The sequence below is a fragment of the Abrus precatorius genome, unplaced genomic scaffold (assembly GCF_003935025.1).
Source record: "Abrus precatorius isolate BTA unplaced genomic scaffold, Abrus_2018 Scaffold11, whole genome shotgun sequence".
Taxonomy (NCBI): Eukaryota; Viridiplantae; Streptophyta; class Magnoliopsida; order Fabales; family Fabaceae; genus Abrus; species Abrus precatorius.
Window position 1 is genome coordinate 29682759 of NW_020874303.1, and position 16613 is coordinate 29699371.

General features: G+C 34.3%; 2 protein-coding genes across 4 annotated transcripts; both read left to right on the forward strand.

Annotated features, from left to right (window-relative positions):
- The first annotated feature begins 2752 nt into the window (after positions 1-2752).
- On the forward strand, positions 2753-14571 carry LOC113853885. Of its 3 annotated transcripts, XM_027484573.1 has the most exons (16): positions 2949-3495; positions 4075-4382; positions 4625-5356; positions 5651-5779; positions 6363-6566; positions 7035-7235; positions 7438-7536; positions 9663-10046; positions 10918-11086; positions 11270-11622; positions 12082-12108; positions 12483-12575; positions 13107-13185; positions 13350-13440; positions 13914-14231; positions 14346-14571. In XM_027484573.1, the coding sequence occupies exons 1-8, from the start codon at positions 3231-3233 to the stop codon at positions 9693-9695; spliced, it is 1971 nt and encodes a 656-aa protein (XP_027340374.1). In that variant the 5' UTR covers positions 2949-3230; the 3' UTR covers positions 9696-10046; positions 10918-11086; positions 11270-11622; positions 12082-12108; positions 12483-12575; positions 13107-13185; positions 13350-13440; positions 13914-14231; positions 14346-14571. The 3 variants fall into 3 exon arrangements, with proteins under 3 accessions (XP_027340375.1, XP_027340376.1, XP_027340374.1); XM_027484574.1 differs by lacking the exons at positions 9663-10046; positions 10918-11086; positions 11270-11622; ... (4 more) ...; positions 13914-14231; positions 14346-14571 and having other exon boundaries at positions 2753-3495; positions 4622-5356; positions 7438-7968; XM_027484575.1 differs by lacking the exons at positions 9663-10046; positions 10918-11086; positions 11270-11622; ... (4 more) ...; positions 13914-14231; positions 14346-14571 and having other exon boundaries at positions 2753-3627; positions 7438-7914.
- LOC113856023 (protein ANTI-SILENCING 1) lies at positions 9702-14417 on the forward strand. The gene is made up of 9 exons (XM_027487645.1): positions 9702-10046; positions 10918-11086; positions 11270-11622; positions 12483-12575; positions 13107-13185; positions 13350-13440; positions 13914-14022; positions 14115-14231; positions 14346-14417. The coding sequence occupies exons 1-9, from the start codon at positions 9702-9704 to the stop codon at positions 14415-14417; spliced, it is 1428 nt and encodes a 475-aa protein (XP_027343446.1).
- Positions 14572-16613: the final 2042 nt, after the last annotated feature.

Below are 16613 nucleotides of genomic sequence, written 5' to 3' on the forward strand. Positions count from 1 at the left end.
AGCCTATTTAGAAGGAAAAGATAGATTCATAAGTTGCCAATATTGTCATTACCAGGGAAAATTAAGCACAAAATATACTCTCCAGTTTTTTCGAACGGAAAAAGAGCGTATTATTAGATCCTCTGTGAGTATGTGTGGATCCTGTCATCAAACAGGACAGAGGAGAAGAACACAAAGGGGCCACATCGAAGCACAAATTTGACTCTTTCAAAATGAACAATTTATTTTACAGATAAATTATCTTGACTTTAATTAATCTTTAAACAGTGGTTAAATTTTTAAATATATCCTGTTCTAAAAAATAAAAAATCAGCAAACCATAGTTAAAGAAGCACATGGAGAGATAAAACTTAGAAGAAGAAGAAGAATCACGCATGACGCTTATTTGGGCCATCAGATATGCAAACCAAATTCATCTATTTTCTTTCATTTCCATGTATGAACTTGAAAATAATTATGGTAAAAGGAAAAGAATGGGTTAATTGGGCTCATTTTGCCTGACAAGGTTGTACTGGATACCTTGGTACTTGCTATGTTGCCAATGAGCTGCGCTGTGAATTCTGATGTGCCTTAAGAATGCAAGATGGGGTCCAATTTCATTTTTCATACGGAAAATTATATATACTAAAGTGAGGACCTTTCCTATAAAGCTTGTAAATTGCAGATGCGTCAATTCCTTTTCGGGGCTTCACTCTGATACACTCTGATTCTTGGGAATTGGCATATTCCCCTGTTATCACTGTCTTCCCCTCTCCGAATCTTTGTATTAAAATTCAATTTAAGCTTTCGGTCTATTTGGAATGAGTTCATACAAATCTATGTTTTACATTTAAATAGATTAAATTAATACGAACTTAATTAAAGAAATTGGCGAATGGTGAAGAGAAAAAATTTCATAATTAATTCACACACCAAGACAAACCATTTTTACCGCCTCCAGAAATTACAAAATATCATTTATTTAAAATTAATTAAGAATCCGGTAAAAAATTATAAAACGCTTAAAAGAACTCAAATCACATGTATATATATACATAAATGCACACATTTACAATAATTTGCATTTGAATTTTATCGTAATTTAAATGTTTGGTGAACAAAATTATTACTTAAAATATACGTTTGATTATCACGATATAGTCCTTTGGGGATACACGTGATGAGTGATCCATGATCCCTATAACCAGGGTAGTCCCTGAAAACAACATTTTTAAACAGAGGAAAGAAAAAAGAAAAGTTACAGAGAACGCGCATGCTTGTATCTGCTGCGGTGCGCGCAAAGAGAAAGTGAAAAGTGAAGATGTGAGCTAAGGTGTGGGAAGGGAAGCTGCTAATCTTATTCCTATTTCCCCACTCGCAATCAAATTATTTATTTGTCTTGTAATTTAGTAATTTTTTTACTAATAATAATTTCTAATTTTAATGAAGTGGCAACGGACAGTTTCGAGTGTAATTTGAAACCATTTTCCTACCGTTGAGGCTTAAAAGAATTATAGAAGGGGGGAAAATAAAATAAAATGAACCGAACAGGATTTGTTCGATGAATATGTGTATATTTAACATAAATATGAAATAATTTTATTATTTAAAAATAATAATTAAAACATTATGACGATTAATGGTAGGAGAAGAGAGGGAGACAGAGGAAAAGGTGGAAAATGATTCTAACGGACAGGTGGCAGCTAGCGAACATGGAAACAGGGTGTGACTGAGTGAGTGGTGCAAATGCAATGGTGACTCAGAGTTGGTTGGGTCCACTTGGCATTTCTCTTTGATTTGTTGGTCCCCATCACACCGAACCACTTGCCTCGCCCTAGCCGTTGCGAATCTCTGAGAGCGAGGATCCCCCGCTATTTATTTGAATCCTACAAACGTATTTAGTTAGAACCTTCATTGAATTATAATGCAATTAAACTAGCATTGTTTTAAAATTTTAATATAGCGATGTCCATATATTAAAATATAAATGGAAATGACAATTTGACATAAACTAAAAAAATAGAATAAACATCTGTTAACATGCATGCGTGGCTAAGTACTTGTCGAATTCAAATTTAAAAGAAAAAGGTAAATCAATCGAGACCGTTTCAGGGCTCAAGAACATCATGCCATTTGTACTCTGCATTATTAAAAGAAACTGCTAAGCTAATGCTACCAATTCGACCTCTTCAGCCCTTCTTCACAACACTTTTGACTAACTATTTAACTGTATTATTTATTTATTTTATGTCAAATTGAGTCCAAGCATACAATAATATAAAGGAAACAATATTAAAAAACACACACACACACAAAACACAAAATATCTGGTTTTGATGAAATAGAAAAAGAAAACAGAGGAAAATTATAAACAATTATTTATTTCTGTTTAGTTAAAAAAATAAAAATAAAATAACTCTTAAAATTATTTTTTTTTTCTAGAACTTTGTTTCCTTCAAATCTAACATAGATTAGCAAAAGGCGCCAGGTTTGCAACACGCTGGGAATGAATGGTGTAAAATTTAAAATAAAATCATTCTAATTAACTAATGATGATTTCCTGTCTGCCAACACAGCAAGTGATTATTAATAATTAAATAACCATAATAAAGAATCGCAATATATATATATATATATATATATATATATATATATATATTCATATTACATAATTCTATAAGTCTAGCATTTAAAAATAACTAATCCGAAATGAGTTCTTAAACAGGGAAATTAAAAAGAAATAAAAAATAAAAAAGGGAGAACGAGGAAAACAGAGAGAGAGAGAGAGAGAGGAAGGAAGTGAAACGAAGAAAGAAGTTGGAGAAGGCGAAAGGCAAAGGGGATTTCAAAACTTGTGGACAAATCATAGGGAGAGGGGTTTCATCGTTCCACCCTCTTGCTCTCTCTCTCTCTCTCTCTCTCTCTCTCTCTCTCTCTCTATCTCTATCTCTCTCTGTCTTCGTTTTCGTTTCCACTGAAACCCTAGCGATGTTCATGGCCTTCTTCTTGCCTCACACGCAATCGTTCCGGCGACACTGAACTTCCGCCGCCGGGAATGGCCGATGAGTCGCCGCCGGTTAACACCGTGTTCGATTTAGCTGAGCTAGGGTTTCTGTTGGATATCGGATTCGGAGATCATTCTCTTTCAAGTTTCGACTAATTAACCGATTTTTTCTTAAGAAAACCGTCGTAACCGCTCGCCGAACCTGGGAACCGTTACCGGCTGGCGGATCCCTATTTGTTGAGTCGTGATGGCGAGGGGAGGGCAGTGCTTCGAGAAGCTTCGGAGGTTCGTTCGGATGGTTTTTTTCGTGGGGACATTGGTAGCGTCGCTGCTGGTGACGTCGCTGCCGGTGCTCATTGCGGTGGTCGACGTTCTCGTGCCTTGCGTTTTGATTTCGAGCTTCACGTGCGTCAGGTGCTACGGCTTCAAGGAGCATTTTCGTCGATACGCTTTCAAGAGCTCATTGACGGATATTCCTCTCGTTTCAGTCATAAGATCCTTCATCATTATCTGTATGATCCATTATTCTGCTTTTGTGGCATCCCTTTCACTTTTCACTTGCATTATGACATGACGCCACGATGATGATCCTACTGTTAGGACAATTCATTTTTCATCTTTTTGTTCAGGTTGAGCATTTGAAGGTGAAGGATATATTGCTTAATTTGTCTATCGAACTATTTGTTCGCTGTTTATTTTATTATAGTTTAGCTTTATATTTTTGCTAATTAGATTCTTCCATGAAATCGTTTCTCGTAGTCGTACTAATTTACGCAGTTTTTATAGTGTTTCAACTGAGCACGTTATGATTCATCTTATGTTCTTTACGTGATAAATTTTATGTTCTTTTGCTTTACATCAAATGATAAAATGGAAGTTGATCAGGAATGGAAGGATGGTTTTTTTTTTTCCTGAAATGATGAGAAATACATTTTTAGTTAAATTCAATGTAGCAGCATCTCATACCGTTTGGCTGGAATTTTTTTAATCAAATGAATCGCTGCTGCGTGTTAATTTTTGCAGTTTTTTTCATATTAAAAATAAAAGTTTTGTTCTCATATTGGCCCTTTCTTTTCCACAAATGAATGCAGGTGTTTATTCCATTTGTGATGGACCCGCTCTTTCGCATGGTCCTTACCTTGGAACTGTGACTCTGTCCTCTTCTATTTCAATTGTTCTACTTTCAGTCAAAGCTTGCGTTTTCACTGTAAATTCCCAGATTGAAGCAGAAACTTCGGTTTCCCCTACAAGGCAGAGACTCCATTTGAAGAAGTCGTGGGGAATGCCTGTCTTATTTCTCTCGTCAGTTGTGTTTGCCCTTGGCCATACTGTGGTTGCTTATAGAACTAGCTGCCGAGCAAGGAGGAAGCTCCTGTTTCACCGAGTTGACCCTGAAGCGGTAAGTTTGCAATGGTTTTCGAGCGTTATAATAACATCTCAGTCTAGTGCTCAGTATGTTGGTTTCTCTTTTTTAATTTTTCAGAATTAGGTGGCGGTAATATTATGCTCCAGCTTAAAAAAATTTCTAAAAAAAAGCTTAAGTTGATCAGTTCTAATTACTTTTTTTCTCTAATGACAGTTGTAATTACTTTGATGATGCATATGTAATTTTTTTTTTAAAAATTCTGTCCAATTTAGCAGGTCCTTTCATGCAAAAACGTTTTCTCTGGCTATCAGAAGGTCCCTCGTTCTCCTGTTCCCTCTGGGGGGAGAACCCCAAAAAGTGATAGTGAAATGAAGTGTAGAGCTTTTGGAGCAGCTCGTGATGAGGAACTGCCAGTCAGATTACTTTCAGACTCAGAGAGCTTATTCCTCACCTGCCAAGGCCTTACCCTCCATTACAAGCTCAGCCTGCCTGGTTCACCTCCTCTTAACTTGTCCTCAACATCCTTGCTTGAATCTAGTTCTATTTGCAGTACTTCATCAATGGCTGGGGGCTTGTCAAAGTTTAGTAGGAATTTACTGTCTATGTCTCCAAAAAGCCAACGACAACTCTACAGGAGCTATAGCAATCAATTCCATAGCTTATCTTTACATGCCCCTCTTTTAGATGGTCCAGTAACTACTCCCCTTCTTTCTGACAATATCCCCATTTTTCATCTAGATGAAATTTGTGAAGCTGATGAAACAATTAATTTAGAATCTTCGTCTTTGGAGCAAAGTTTAGAGGGCGTTGGCCAAGTAGGTATTGTTTTAATACATGGGTTTGGGGGAGGTGTCTTCTCTTGGCGACAAGTAATGGGATCTCTAGCTCGGCAGAGTAATTGCACAGTTGCTGCATTTGACAGGCCTGGTTGGGGATTGACTTCAAGGCTGCGTCAGGAGGATTGGGAGAAAAAAGAACTGCCTAATCCTTATAAACTTGAAAGTCAGGTGATTACTATTAATCCTTAGTGAGGTGTTTTAGAATACATTCGATATTTTATATTTGTAGACATGATCATTAAACAAGTATCAAAAGTATGTGCCAATTTCCTTTTCTGTCTGAAGTTGTGATGAGATTGCTTCCCTTCGAATGGGATAGTTTATTTTTGGCTTTCAAGGTCTAGAGCTTTCAGTTTATATCCAACTGACAGCCTTTGGACCAACATATTCCCTTACGTTTTTAGTTTTTGATTAAGCTTTATCCGAAGTCACGTATCTGATGGAATTTTCTTTTTCTTCCAGGTTGACCTGCTTTTGTCTTTCTGTTCTGAGATTCGATTTTCTTCAGTTGTGCTAATTGGTCATGATGATGGAGGGTTGCTTGCTTTGATGGCTGCACAGAGAGTTCAAACATCAATGAATTCTTTCAATGTGAGTATTTCTTCCTGCTTTCATATGTTTAATAGATAACGGAACCAAATCTGCATTGTGCAGTTGAGCTTTTAATTGGACCTGGTAAGTGGACCTGATCGGTTAAAGAACAGCAAAACTCCTTTAAATTTTTCAAACAATATGGTGATGAAAGTATGCTATAGAGCATATTGTGTTCATTGTTTTAATGATTTATTTTTGTCGTGATATGTGGGGTCATGATGGCAAGCTGAAATAGAATCCATTAGGAGACCTACTTACTCAGAATGAAGGCCTCAATCCTCATGTAATGTTGGGATTAAAATATATATTCATGTGTGCCTAGGGTCACGTTAGTTGCTAATTATCCAACAAAATAGTCAAGACTGATAAAAAAAACTGGATTCCATGGACAGTAGTAAAGTAGCTTGGTAATGTATTCATTTTTGTATAGATGAAGATATCACTTTACAGTGGTCATGCACTCAGATTTAGTAAAGTTGTCTGATGTGAACTAATCGTTAATGATTGTGGTTATGATTTTTATTGTTAATGTGCGCATTACTCATTTGATTTAGTCATTACATCTGCTTGTGTCATTCAGGTTACAGTGAAAGGGGTTATATTGCTAAATGTTAGCTTGTCAAGAGAAGTAGTTCCTTCCTTTGCCAGAATCCTTCTGCATACCTCACTTGGAAAGAAGCATTTGGTTCGTCCACTCTTAAGAACAGAAATCACCCAAGTGGTGAATCGGCATTCATGGTATGATGCTACCAAATTGACATCAGAAGTTTTGACTCTCTACAAGGTATGTTGGTACCTTTAGCTACACGTTGATAATCATGAATAGGAGCTTCTCTTTCCTTTTAAACTGCAGTGATATGTAATTGTATAAAATGGAAAATTACTACTAACCTAAAGATAATGTCGTATAATGTACTTTCACAAACGTTAACTAGAGTAGACCCCCCATATTTCAAGCTATCTTTGGATAGTTTGGCATATTGAATACATAATATTATTAGTTTCATATATTCCTTTTTGAGAATGTTGTTAGTTTTACGTATAATCCTTGCTAATTTTTTTATTTTCATATCCTAATAAACCATGATAAACTTTGCTTGCTGGTTATAATTTTAGCTTACAACCTTCTATGTGATCTTTCTACCTCTTTTTTCTTTCCATCTGGGTGTTGGTTGCTTGTACTTTTATTGAGTATCACGTTTGGGGAAGGATTTTATTGACTTATGTTACACTGTACTTTAAATGTGTTTAGGCGCCTCTATATGTAGAGGGATGGGATGAAGCACTTCATGAGATTGGTAAATTGTCATCTGAAACCATTCTTTCAGCCAAAAATGAAGAATCATTATTACAAGCTGTAAAAGACATTCCAGTGTTGGTTATAGCTGGTGCTGAAGATTCACTTGTCTCTATGAAATATTGTCAAGCAATGGCCTCCAAATTTGTAAATTCTGTAAGTATACAAGTTCCCATCATGCTCTTGAATCGGGGGTAAGAAAGTAGGGTGTAATTGGAAGGAGTATCGGAAGGTGGATGATTCTTTTTTCATTTCCCCGTTGTTTTCCTGTCACATTTTTAATTTCCCAAGCATTTTTTGCGGCATATGATTACTTTTCAAGGTTTCCTAATACTTCCCTTACCCATTTCACATGCAGAGACTGGTTGCGATATCCGGATGTGGCCATTTACCTCATGAGGAGTGTCCAAATGCGTTGCTTGCAGCTATATCTCCCTTCATTAGTAAACTCTTCTCTGTATATAACTCGCAAAGCCAATGACCATCTCTTTTCATGTTGACAATACATAGGTTCATCAATTGAGCGTGCTTGTTTCCCCGTTTTCCCTTGCCCTGTCATTATCTTGGTTTCTACTTCTCTTTCTTTATAAGCAAATATTACTTCCAAGAGAAAGAGACCAAAGGCGTCTCTCTTCTCTTGGTTGTTTTTGATGTGCCAGCTTTAGGGGTTTTAACTCGTATCTTCCTACCCATCTTTTTTTAGCCGTCAATATTTATCCTCATTTGAGCTGCTTGTCATTTCCCACTAAAAGAAAGTGGGAAGATAAGTAAACATACATTTGTAAATTTAATTTATCATCAGGTTGATCATGAATATAATGTAGCATGATTATTTCCAGCTGCTGAAAATTATCATTTTATGATTCCGACCTTCTAAATAAAAGCACTTCACACTTCTTAACACAGTTTTTTATGACTATAATTTGGTCACAATTGAAGCCCACAAATTGTTTGAAATTCGTTTCCACATTTTTAATTGCTTTATTGGTTTCCTAAAGCCACATTGAAATTGAATTATGATGAATCCGAGTTGCGCTGACCTATCAAGTGCATGCTTGATATAAATTATTTTTAAAAAACCATTGCTTATTTATCAGTCTTTTACGAGTTTTTTTTAAAAGAATCGATTGTTTCTCTTGAAATATGCTATTTCAAACATGCTAAAATAAGGGGAGAATTTTATTAGCACAACTTTTTCTTCATTTACATTCATTCATAGGAACTTGGAAGAGCTTTGTTACCTTATGTGTTCACGACTTAAATTAATAGGGATTTAATATATCTTTTGGGTCTACGAACTAAAGCAATTAAACAACGTATCAAAATGAAATTTAAACTCTTTTTTGGGTGCCAAAACAATTTGTGGATACCTCAGGTTTAATCTTCTCTTTATTTCAGCTGGTAAAAAAGACTGGTTTTTTGAAATATTAATATTAGATAATAGCTTATGACTACTTATTTATTTATTTATTGTAATTTTAGTCTGTTTAATTTAAACTATTTGTAAGTTTGATCTCTCAAGTTCTTAGTTAATTAAGTCTCACTTCACTATTATAAAAGTTAAATAAATTTGGCCGTGTTAATTTTTTCATACTTAAACTTTTCATTTTTATCTAAATTTTTAAATTAATTTGAAGAGATGAGATTAACAAATCTGTTATTTTAAACTCATGAATTTTATTGCAGTTTTATCATTTCTTTAGTCAACATTTTCGTTTAGCTCCATATTTTGAATTAATTATTTCTTTTATTTAAATTTAAAATATGCTGAGGATAATAGTTAAATCGATAGAGATAAATTGTTAGCGTGTAAAATAAGTATTTCTATTCCAAGGATCACTTATCCAAATCAAACTAGACAAACTATAAATTGTTGAAATTTTTTCTAATATTTCTAACACCACATAAAAAAAAAAGTTTTGAAAATACATTTTTAGGTAGAGAAAAAAAGGTTGAACAAGAACAGATTGTAAGAGTGGGATGGGAAACGCTAGAAACGCGTGAATGAGTTTGGGAATGTGGTCAATGGTCATGCCAATGGTCATGCCATGCATGCTTCCATGCTCTCATTGCCCCTGCACTGGGCTAGGTAGCGCCTATTTCTTAACCCGTGCAGATACAAAACGATGTCGTTTACATTTCCCTCTTCCTCCATTACTTACTGTTAACTAGCCACTAAGTACTAACCAATGCTTTGCTTTCCTCTCTTCCACTTCCCCCCCGCACGTTGATACTCAGCTTCTCTGTTTTTAGGTACTCCATTCACACTGCTTCATTTTTACTATAATACTATCATTGCGCCATAAAAATGCAATGGAAGCATCTAAGCTAATAGATTATTGAAAATGTCACCGTATTCAAAACTCGTTTTTATTCTTCGCGACCGAAACGATGCTAACATTATCTTCTTTATTCATGTTCTACATAATAATCACGTTCTTGTTTGTCATAATCATTTTTTAATCCCTTTTAGTAACGACTTTGCCGCTTCAGCATTCTATACTTGATCTTCTATTAGATTCGCGTCTTGATAGTAATAATATATTGTTTTTAGTGTGTAATCTTCTTTTTTTATTATCTCAGGTTTTTGTCCAATCATTTGTGAGTGGCACGTGATAAGCCATGTCACATTCGTCAGAGGAAAATGTTGGAGAATTTAAGTGGGGTAATAAGAGGGAAGTTGGTGGGGAGAATAAGGACGTGCGGTACTATGAATCATTTGTTTTCGAAAATAAGGAGTACTTTCTACATGATTGTGCATTCTTTCATCCTACAGGGCTTGTTGAGACTTCTATCGGCAAGATTGTGAACTTGTTTGAGACGTCAACTTGTCAAAAGATGGCCAGAGTTATCTGGTTTCTTCGTCCTGCTGAGATTCGGAAGTTCTTTGGAGATTATAAGCCATGTTGGAATGAGTTGTTTTTGGCATCTGGTGGGGGCAAAGCTGTTTCCAATGACTTTCCTCTGGTAATTTAGTTGATTAATTGCTTCAATTTATGATATTATCTACGTATTGATCGTGTACGGTGTTAATTGCTTTTCAAGTTATCATTAAAGTTTTGAGTGTGAAGTTATATATTCAAGAAGAAGTTTTATTTCAATGTGGAATTTAAGGGGTCTGAATGTTTGGGATCATGACATCTGATTGCACATGTTAGTTTATTTTGGTAGGTTGAAAATGGTGATTATGCAAACTTTGGCATTGGTTATTTTTTCTAGCTTTCTGAGAGAGCTTTGAAAAATAAGCGATTATTTCTCCTATACAAAGCTTTTCCAAACACATAGTTGAAGTGTTTTGTGATTGGGGGAACTAGACGTCAACTCTACATCTACATACTAGAGAGCTGAGGATTATGAAGATCCCAATCAAGATTACACCGAGTCACAATTAATATAATGCCAGTTTTAAGAGGAACTTCAGAAGGTTAAAAATGAATGAGAGGAGCATTTTCCTGCATTCATCCAAATACCAGACTCCCTTTTGCACTTCTGAAATTGTTATTATTAATGAATTTGGTTTACTTTTTAGCACTGTTATAAACCACGCACCATGTTATCTTGCTGAAGATATGCATACATGCTTACTGGCATGCATTTAGATGGTTGGATTGAGATGTTACGTAAGTTGTTGTTAAACACGTTGTAGGCTTGTAGCTAACATGTTTTGAATTTCCTGTTTTGGTACATTCTGTCATTATCATTTTGGGAAGACCTAATGTGTCTTTTTGTTTTACATGGTACTTTTCTAGTTCATAAAATTTTATATGTTGAAAATTCAGTCTGTCATTTTCTAGAAGTTTGTTGATGCTATTTCCTCCATTTAAAATTTTGTTTTCAGGAAGCAATTCTTGGAAATTGCAGTATTGTTTGCACTTCAAAGGACAAGAGAAATCCTGAGCCATCTGAAACGGAATTAAAGATGGCAAACTACTTTTTCAGTTATACTTTTGATGTTGACAGGCGTGTAATCAGTGATAAATTTCCTGATGTGATTGGTGGAGTTAAAGGTGATCCATGTCTTGTATTTCTTGACCTGCTATCTTCATTAATTAAAACTGTGCATACCTCATGTAGAAACTCTTTGACTTGTTAATTTGGAGCAATTAGTGAAATTTTTGTAATACAGCAGCTTGCAGTTGTTTTAAGTTATCTTTCTAGACACATTAGCTCATTGTGTTACTGTTCTGCAGTGGAGCTGTTCTTTAACAGGGAGAGGGATATAAAACCCAGTACCCATCTGCATGTTGGGACAAATATAAGACCTAAAATTGAGATTAAGAATAAGAATGATCCTTCGACTATCTTGCACTGTCAAGTTAATGATAAAGCTGAAGTGAGGACTTCTGAGAATGTGTTGCCAAAGGGATCATCGCATTCTTTTCCATATAAAAAGAGGAAGATCGTAGAGGAGAAGTCAACCATTGGTCAAAGTAGCAAAACCCTTAAGGAAGAGGAAACTGATGAGAAGAAGCTACAAGTCAGTCAGGATAAAAGAGTCAAAACATACAAAAATGTTATTGTCGTGACCGAAAGACCAAATGCAGTAAGTTTCTAAAAATCAATGTTGGTTATCATATTTTAACTGCTTTCTCAAAGATTAATCCTAGATAAGGTGAATAAATCAGATACACCATAATATCTACTTGTTTCAAACCTTGTAAATATTGTCGAATATGAGAGATTCATCATCATTGTATATATTGTTAATTGTTATATCAAAGCTCTTTTTTTTCCCCTTTTATTATTTGACTACAATGATAGGACTCTTTCATCATTCACTTCTTTAAATGCAAAATGTCCCTTCTTTGCTGGGTATAAATGATTTAACTATCTTCTTAAGTGAGAAAAAAAGATTGGGAACCTTGTGGTAACAAAAACAAGTATTTGGGAACCTTGTGGTAACAAAAAAAGTATTTATAATCTGTAACCTGCAAATGTGATTTTGTATGTGATTCTAGTCACGGTTCTAATCCCTTGCCAACCTCCAATTTTGTTGTTGCAGGAAAAAAGAAAGTGGTTTAAGAAAATGGTGAGCTTTTATTTCTTTATTTTCATTTTAGATTCGTGGTTTAGGTTTTGATCATTTCATTGTTTGGATTTATCCAGCAAATAGTCTTTTTCTTATATGGATAATACAAAAAGGAGCTGGTTTCTGTGTCTAAAATAATATATAAATAGTGTTTATGTTGAAGGTTCTTTACTTTTCCAGAACTTTAAGACCTAGTACTTAGGGATCTAAACTGGTTTATATTGACCTAGTATCTAAAACTATAAACATTTTTCCTTATCTTTTTAGTCATGTTTACTTACCACAGATTTTATATATGAGTAAATGTAATATTTCTCTATCATAATGATATAACATTGTTATGCTTGATTTCTTAGTAACTATTTCATTTGTAGCCTTGGGATGACAGACTACAGAAAGCTCAAGAGTTGGATTCCCTGATTTTACTGAATAATCTGGATCCATCCTATACGTCACATGAAGTAGAGGTTCAAATTCTTTTCTTGTTGCTTGTTTACTTTTTATTGAATAGAACCTGTTTATATTTTTATTCGTGTTAAGATGGTGCTATGACAAACAAACTGTACAATTGTTGTTGCTGCCTAATTCATTTGCACATTAAACTTTTGAAAATAACAACCATCTACAATTATGAACAATTTTATGGAAATTTCAACATCAGCAGAGACACGACATGATTAGCTGTAGAATTGCTATTCAATGTGACAACTGAAAAGTGAAAAATCTTCTGTTAGTTGAAACTGATATAATCTATATGTTGGCATAGTTTTGGAAGGACCTTTGATTTATTTAAAATACGCTATATTGTTGTGTGCGGACGTGCCATGTATGATTATAATCAAATAATTGAAACTTAAATGGATGTAATGGGACAATCGGTTGTGAGAAGAGTTATTCTTCCCTCCTAAGTGGAAGTTTGGGTTTATATTTTAAATTAATGTTGACATTGTGCCTAGTGGTCTTGTTTCTTAATTTCTTTTTCTTCAATTCTTGTTCAGAATCTTGTATGGCATGCTCTCAATGAGCAGGTTGAGGCAAGGATGATAGAAAGGAGCCTGACTTCCAATACATACTGTGGTATTTACAGATTTACCTTTATAATCAGCAAACAATCCCATATTTCATTTTATTTTTGTTGCTGTTTCTTTGGTATGATGAGAAATGTCAAATTCATGGGTGCATGATAAATGTGTTGTGATTTTTAGATCATCCATTGATTTTGTTTTCTCATCTGCTGACAGGTAGAGCATTGGTTATTTTTAAAACAAAAAAAGCAGCTGAATCTGCAATATCTGAGTTGAACAAGAGATGCCTTATTCTTGGAGGAGGGAGGTAATTTGTTTGTTGCTTTGTTTTTCATGTTGAATTTATCTTCTAGTTTCTTTGATTGTTCTCCAGTGATAATTTGTTCTGTTTAGGAACTTGGATGACATCTAAGCGATATAACACCCCCTACCTCTTAAAAATATTATATTATGAAGTTGAAAAGTTAGCCAATATGGAAACTCCGTCCCAGTAGCTGCTGCATTGTTAATGCAAACCATATGCATTTTCCATTCCGCTTGTATCATTTGTTGTTGCAATGCAAGGGAAGAAATCTTTGATATTGGATGGCTTTGATTTTCTGAAGCATTTTAAACTTTGCATAATATTGTAACGGCAACCAAACCTTTCATACTAGTTAGAGTCAGCTACATAAATCGAATGATGCCATAATGTTCTATTATAAACAGGACTATAGACAAATTGCTAACTTCGCATGATAATGTACTGCGTAATATATACCGTTTAAAATTTTCATGCAGGATTGTATGTGCCACAAAGGAAACTTTAAGTGAACCAGTCAAGAGAGGAAAATTCACAGGCCATTTGGTCTTTGACAGAACTGCACTTCATAAGCAACGCCAGGAGATTGTAGCCTAACTCATCTAATTGGTTGATTTACTTTACCTTATTCCCCCACATTTGAAAACATGATTTACTTTGTGTTTTTTGCTTTTTTTAAGAGAAATGCAGTATCAACATCACATTGTTCCCAGCCCAACACAATTGAGTACGAGATGGCCACTGAATGGCTACTGCAATATCTGAAATCCAATTATCAGTGGAATGCGCTGTATAAGGTATAGCATCGTGAAAAATTATTCAATGTGTTTCCAATGCATGGCCGACAATCTTGTTGATTGAACATATCATGTCTAGGCTAGATGTTTTGATATAATTTGTTTTGTTTGCAGAAACAAATGAAGGAGATACAAGATGTAAAGAGTAAACTTAAAATGGACAGAATTTTTTGTGCCGACAGTTAAATCCTTCTTTATGAAAGAAAATTCTTTTTCTGATATTTGACTTTCTCTAAATAGCAATCTAACGAAATTTTGAGAGGGGCGTGTTGTAGTTATATATCCACAGGTAAGAGGAAAATTGTAGGAAGGCTAGTTCACCCCAGCCACGTTGTTTTGTAAGGACCAACCTATGTGGTATCCTCTTAAATGTTTGTCAACCTTTACGTTCAGTTAATACATTGTATTTGAACAATTTGGGTATAAATATATGCTAACAAGAGAATTTTAGGGGTATCGGATTTACCTTCTAGTTGGTTTAGCATCTCTATTCTCATCTCATCTTGGAGCTGCTGATGTAGCCGCCATTCTGTCCTTCAAATGCGTATCAACCTTCGTAAGCCACTATGCCAACAACTGAAATACAAGGAAACAGTGTGCATTGATCAGTGGGTCGCTGGTGCTTATTTGGGCCCTCAATTTAAGCGTAGTTAGCATTAAGGTGGTTGTTTTTAGCTACCTTTTCATAAATTAAATTCTGGAAGTGATTTTTGAAATTTAAATTCTTAAATTAACTAATAGGTTATATATTTTTATTTCCATACTAATGGGCTACCATGGTTGAAAAAAAGTGGTACAAAAAGAGAATACATAAAATTAAAGTATTCATAAACAAAGTCAAAATGTGCCTGCTCATTAATATTTGTAAATGGGCCCAGCATGTCCGCCCGACTGACAACTGAAGATGATTTGGGCAGCCCAACGCAGCTCATCTCTTTGTTGTTAATTTTGTTTAGCAAATGCTAAGCACTGTGGTTAATTTTTTTTCAAAAAAAAATAAAAGTATTATTATTATTATTATTATACCTTCATCATAATTTTTAATAAAATATTATTATTATTAATTACTTAGCCAATGTCCCACGGAACTGGTTAGCAAGATCATTCTTTTTTGGAAAAGAGAAATTTGTTGGCCATCAAATATTTATGGTCACAGCCTCCTATAAACCTTCGCATTGGTCCTGAAGCTGTGGCACCTGGAACCTCCACAAAATGGAAAAATAATAATCCAAGTGGATGATTTTATTTTTCTGAGATTGAAGAAAATTAAGAACCCACGTTTTTTTCTCTTCACCCTCCATTTGAGGTGACTACAAGACATAGTATTTTGGTCTCAATTTACTGTCACCACCAGCGAGACGCTGAGATGTTTCTTTATAGAGTTTCGCTGTACTTTTCTGCTTGTCATTCTAATAGTCTTATTATTTTATAAAAATAAACAGCAAATTAAAAAGTATGTTATTTGTTATTGTTAAAATATAAAAAATATATTTAATATCGTATTTAATAATTAAAAATTATAAAATACTTTATAACATATTAATAAGTTAAAAAATGGAACTTATTATTTTGATTTCGTTAATTTCTGTGTTGATGTTGGTTCATCAGTAGAAGTTAGACAGGCGTCTTAGTCAAGAATAACGCCATAACACAAATTTTCACAACGATTGTTTACCACACAGACAGACAGCTAATGAAATCAATTCTAAGGAGCCATTTTTTCAAGTCATTGTTTTCAGCAGCAACACACACACACATTTTCCAAGTGTTATTTTCCATGGTCAACATAAGAAAACTAAGCTTTGGGAATATTCTTGTCCAACGTTGTGTGCTTGATTGGTTAGACACTTGAAAAAGTGACAAGTAGGTAACCCTCGCACTCGTAAGTGGATGAACAGCGTCCAATCCTTTGGGAGAAGTAAAACTCTATTATTTTGATTTGTACACTTATCGCAACCATTCAATTCAAATCCATCCATGTTTGCGCCATCTACCACCACTTTATTTATTAGAAAAACGATTCTTTTAAAATTATAAAATTCAATATACTAATACTTACAGTTTCTAATAAAATATTATTTTTTATTGCTATATTTTTAGATATATAGCAGTTCAAATACATCGTGACATTGAGCATAAATCATTCCTCAGATTTGGAGAGAAAAAAATTACTCTTCAGATAGAGTAGATGTAAGACTGTTATTTCTCTAAATATTTAGAATTAAGTATTTTTTTAATATCACGGTTATTTACTAATAACTTACTTAAATATTCAATTAACTACAATCAAACTTAAACTTTTTTAAGAAAAATATTTTAATAGCAATATAAAGCTGTTTTATTGTAGTACTTTGTGTTTTTTTCCCAAATGTGCGCAATACT

What these genes read in the sequence shown, in the direction of transcription:
- LOC113853885 (XM_027484573.1), top strand. Translation starts at nt 3,231, where the DNA reads ATGGCGAGGGGAGGGCAGTGCTTCGAGAAGCTTCGGAGGTTCGTTCGG. An exon ending in CATCAATGAATTCTTTCAAT is followed by an intron (nt 5,780 to 6,362) that starts GTGAGTATTTCT and finishes TGTGTCATTCAG; the next exon opens with GTTACAGTGAAAGGGGTTAT. An exon ending in TCATTAGTAAACTCTTCTCT is followed by an intron (nt 7,537 to 9,662) that starts GTATATAACTCG and finishes TTATTATCTCAG; the next exon opens with GTTTTTGTCCAATCATTTGT.
- LOC113856023 (XM_027487645.1), top strand. Translation starts at nt 9,702, where the DNA reads ATGTCACATTCGTCAGAGGAAAATGTTGGAGAATTTAAGTGGGGTAAT. An exon ending in ATAAGCAACGCCAGGAGATT is followed by an intron (nt 14,023 to 14,114) that starts GTAGCCTAACTC and finishes GCTTTTTTTAAG; the next exon opens with AGAAATGCAGTATCAACATC. An exon ending in AGTGGAATGCGCTGTATAAG is followed by an intron (nt 14,232 to 14,345) that starts GTATAGCATCGT and finishes TTTTGTTTGCAG; the next exon opens with AAACAAATGAAGGAGATACA.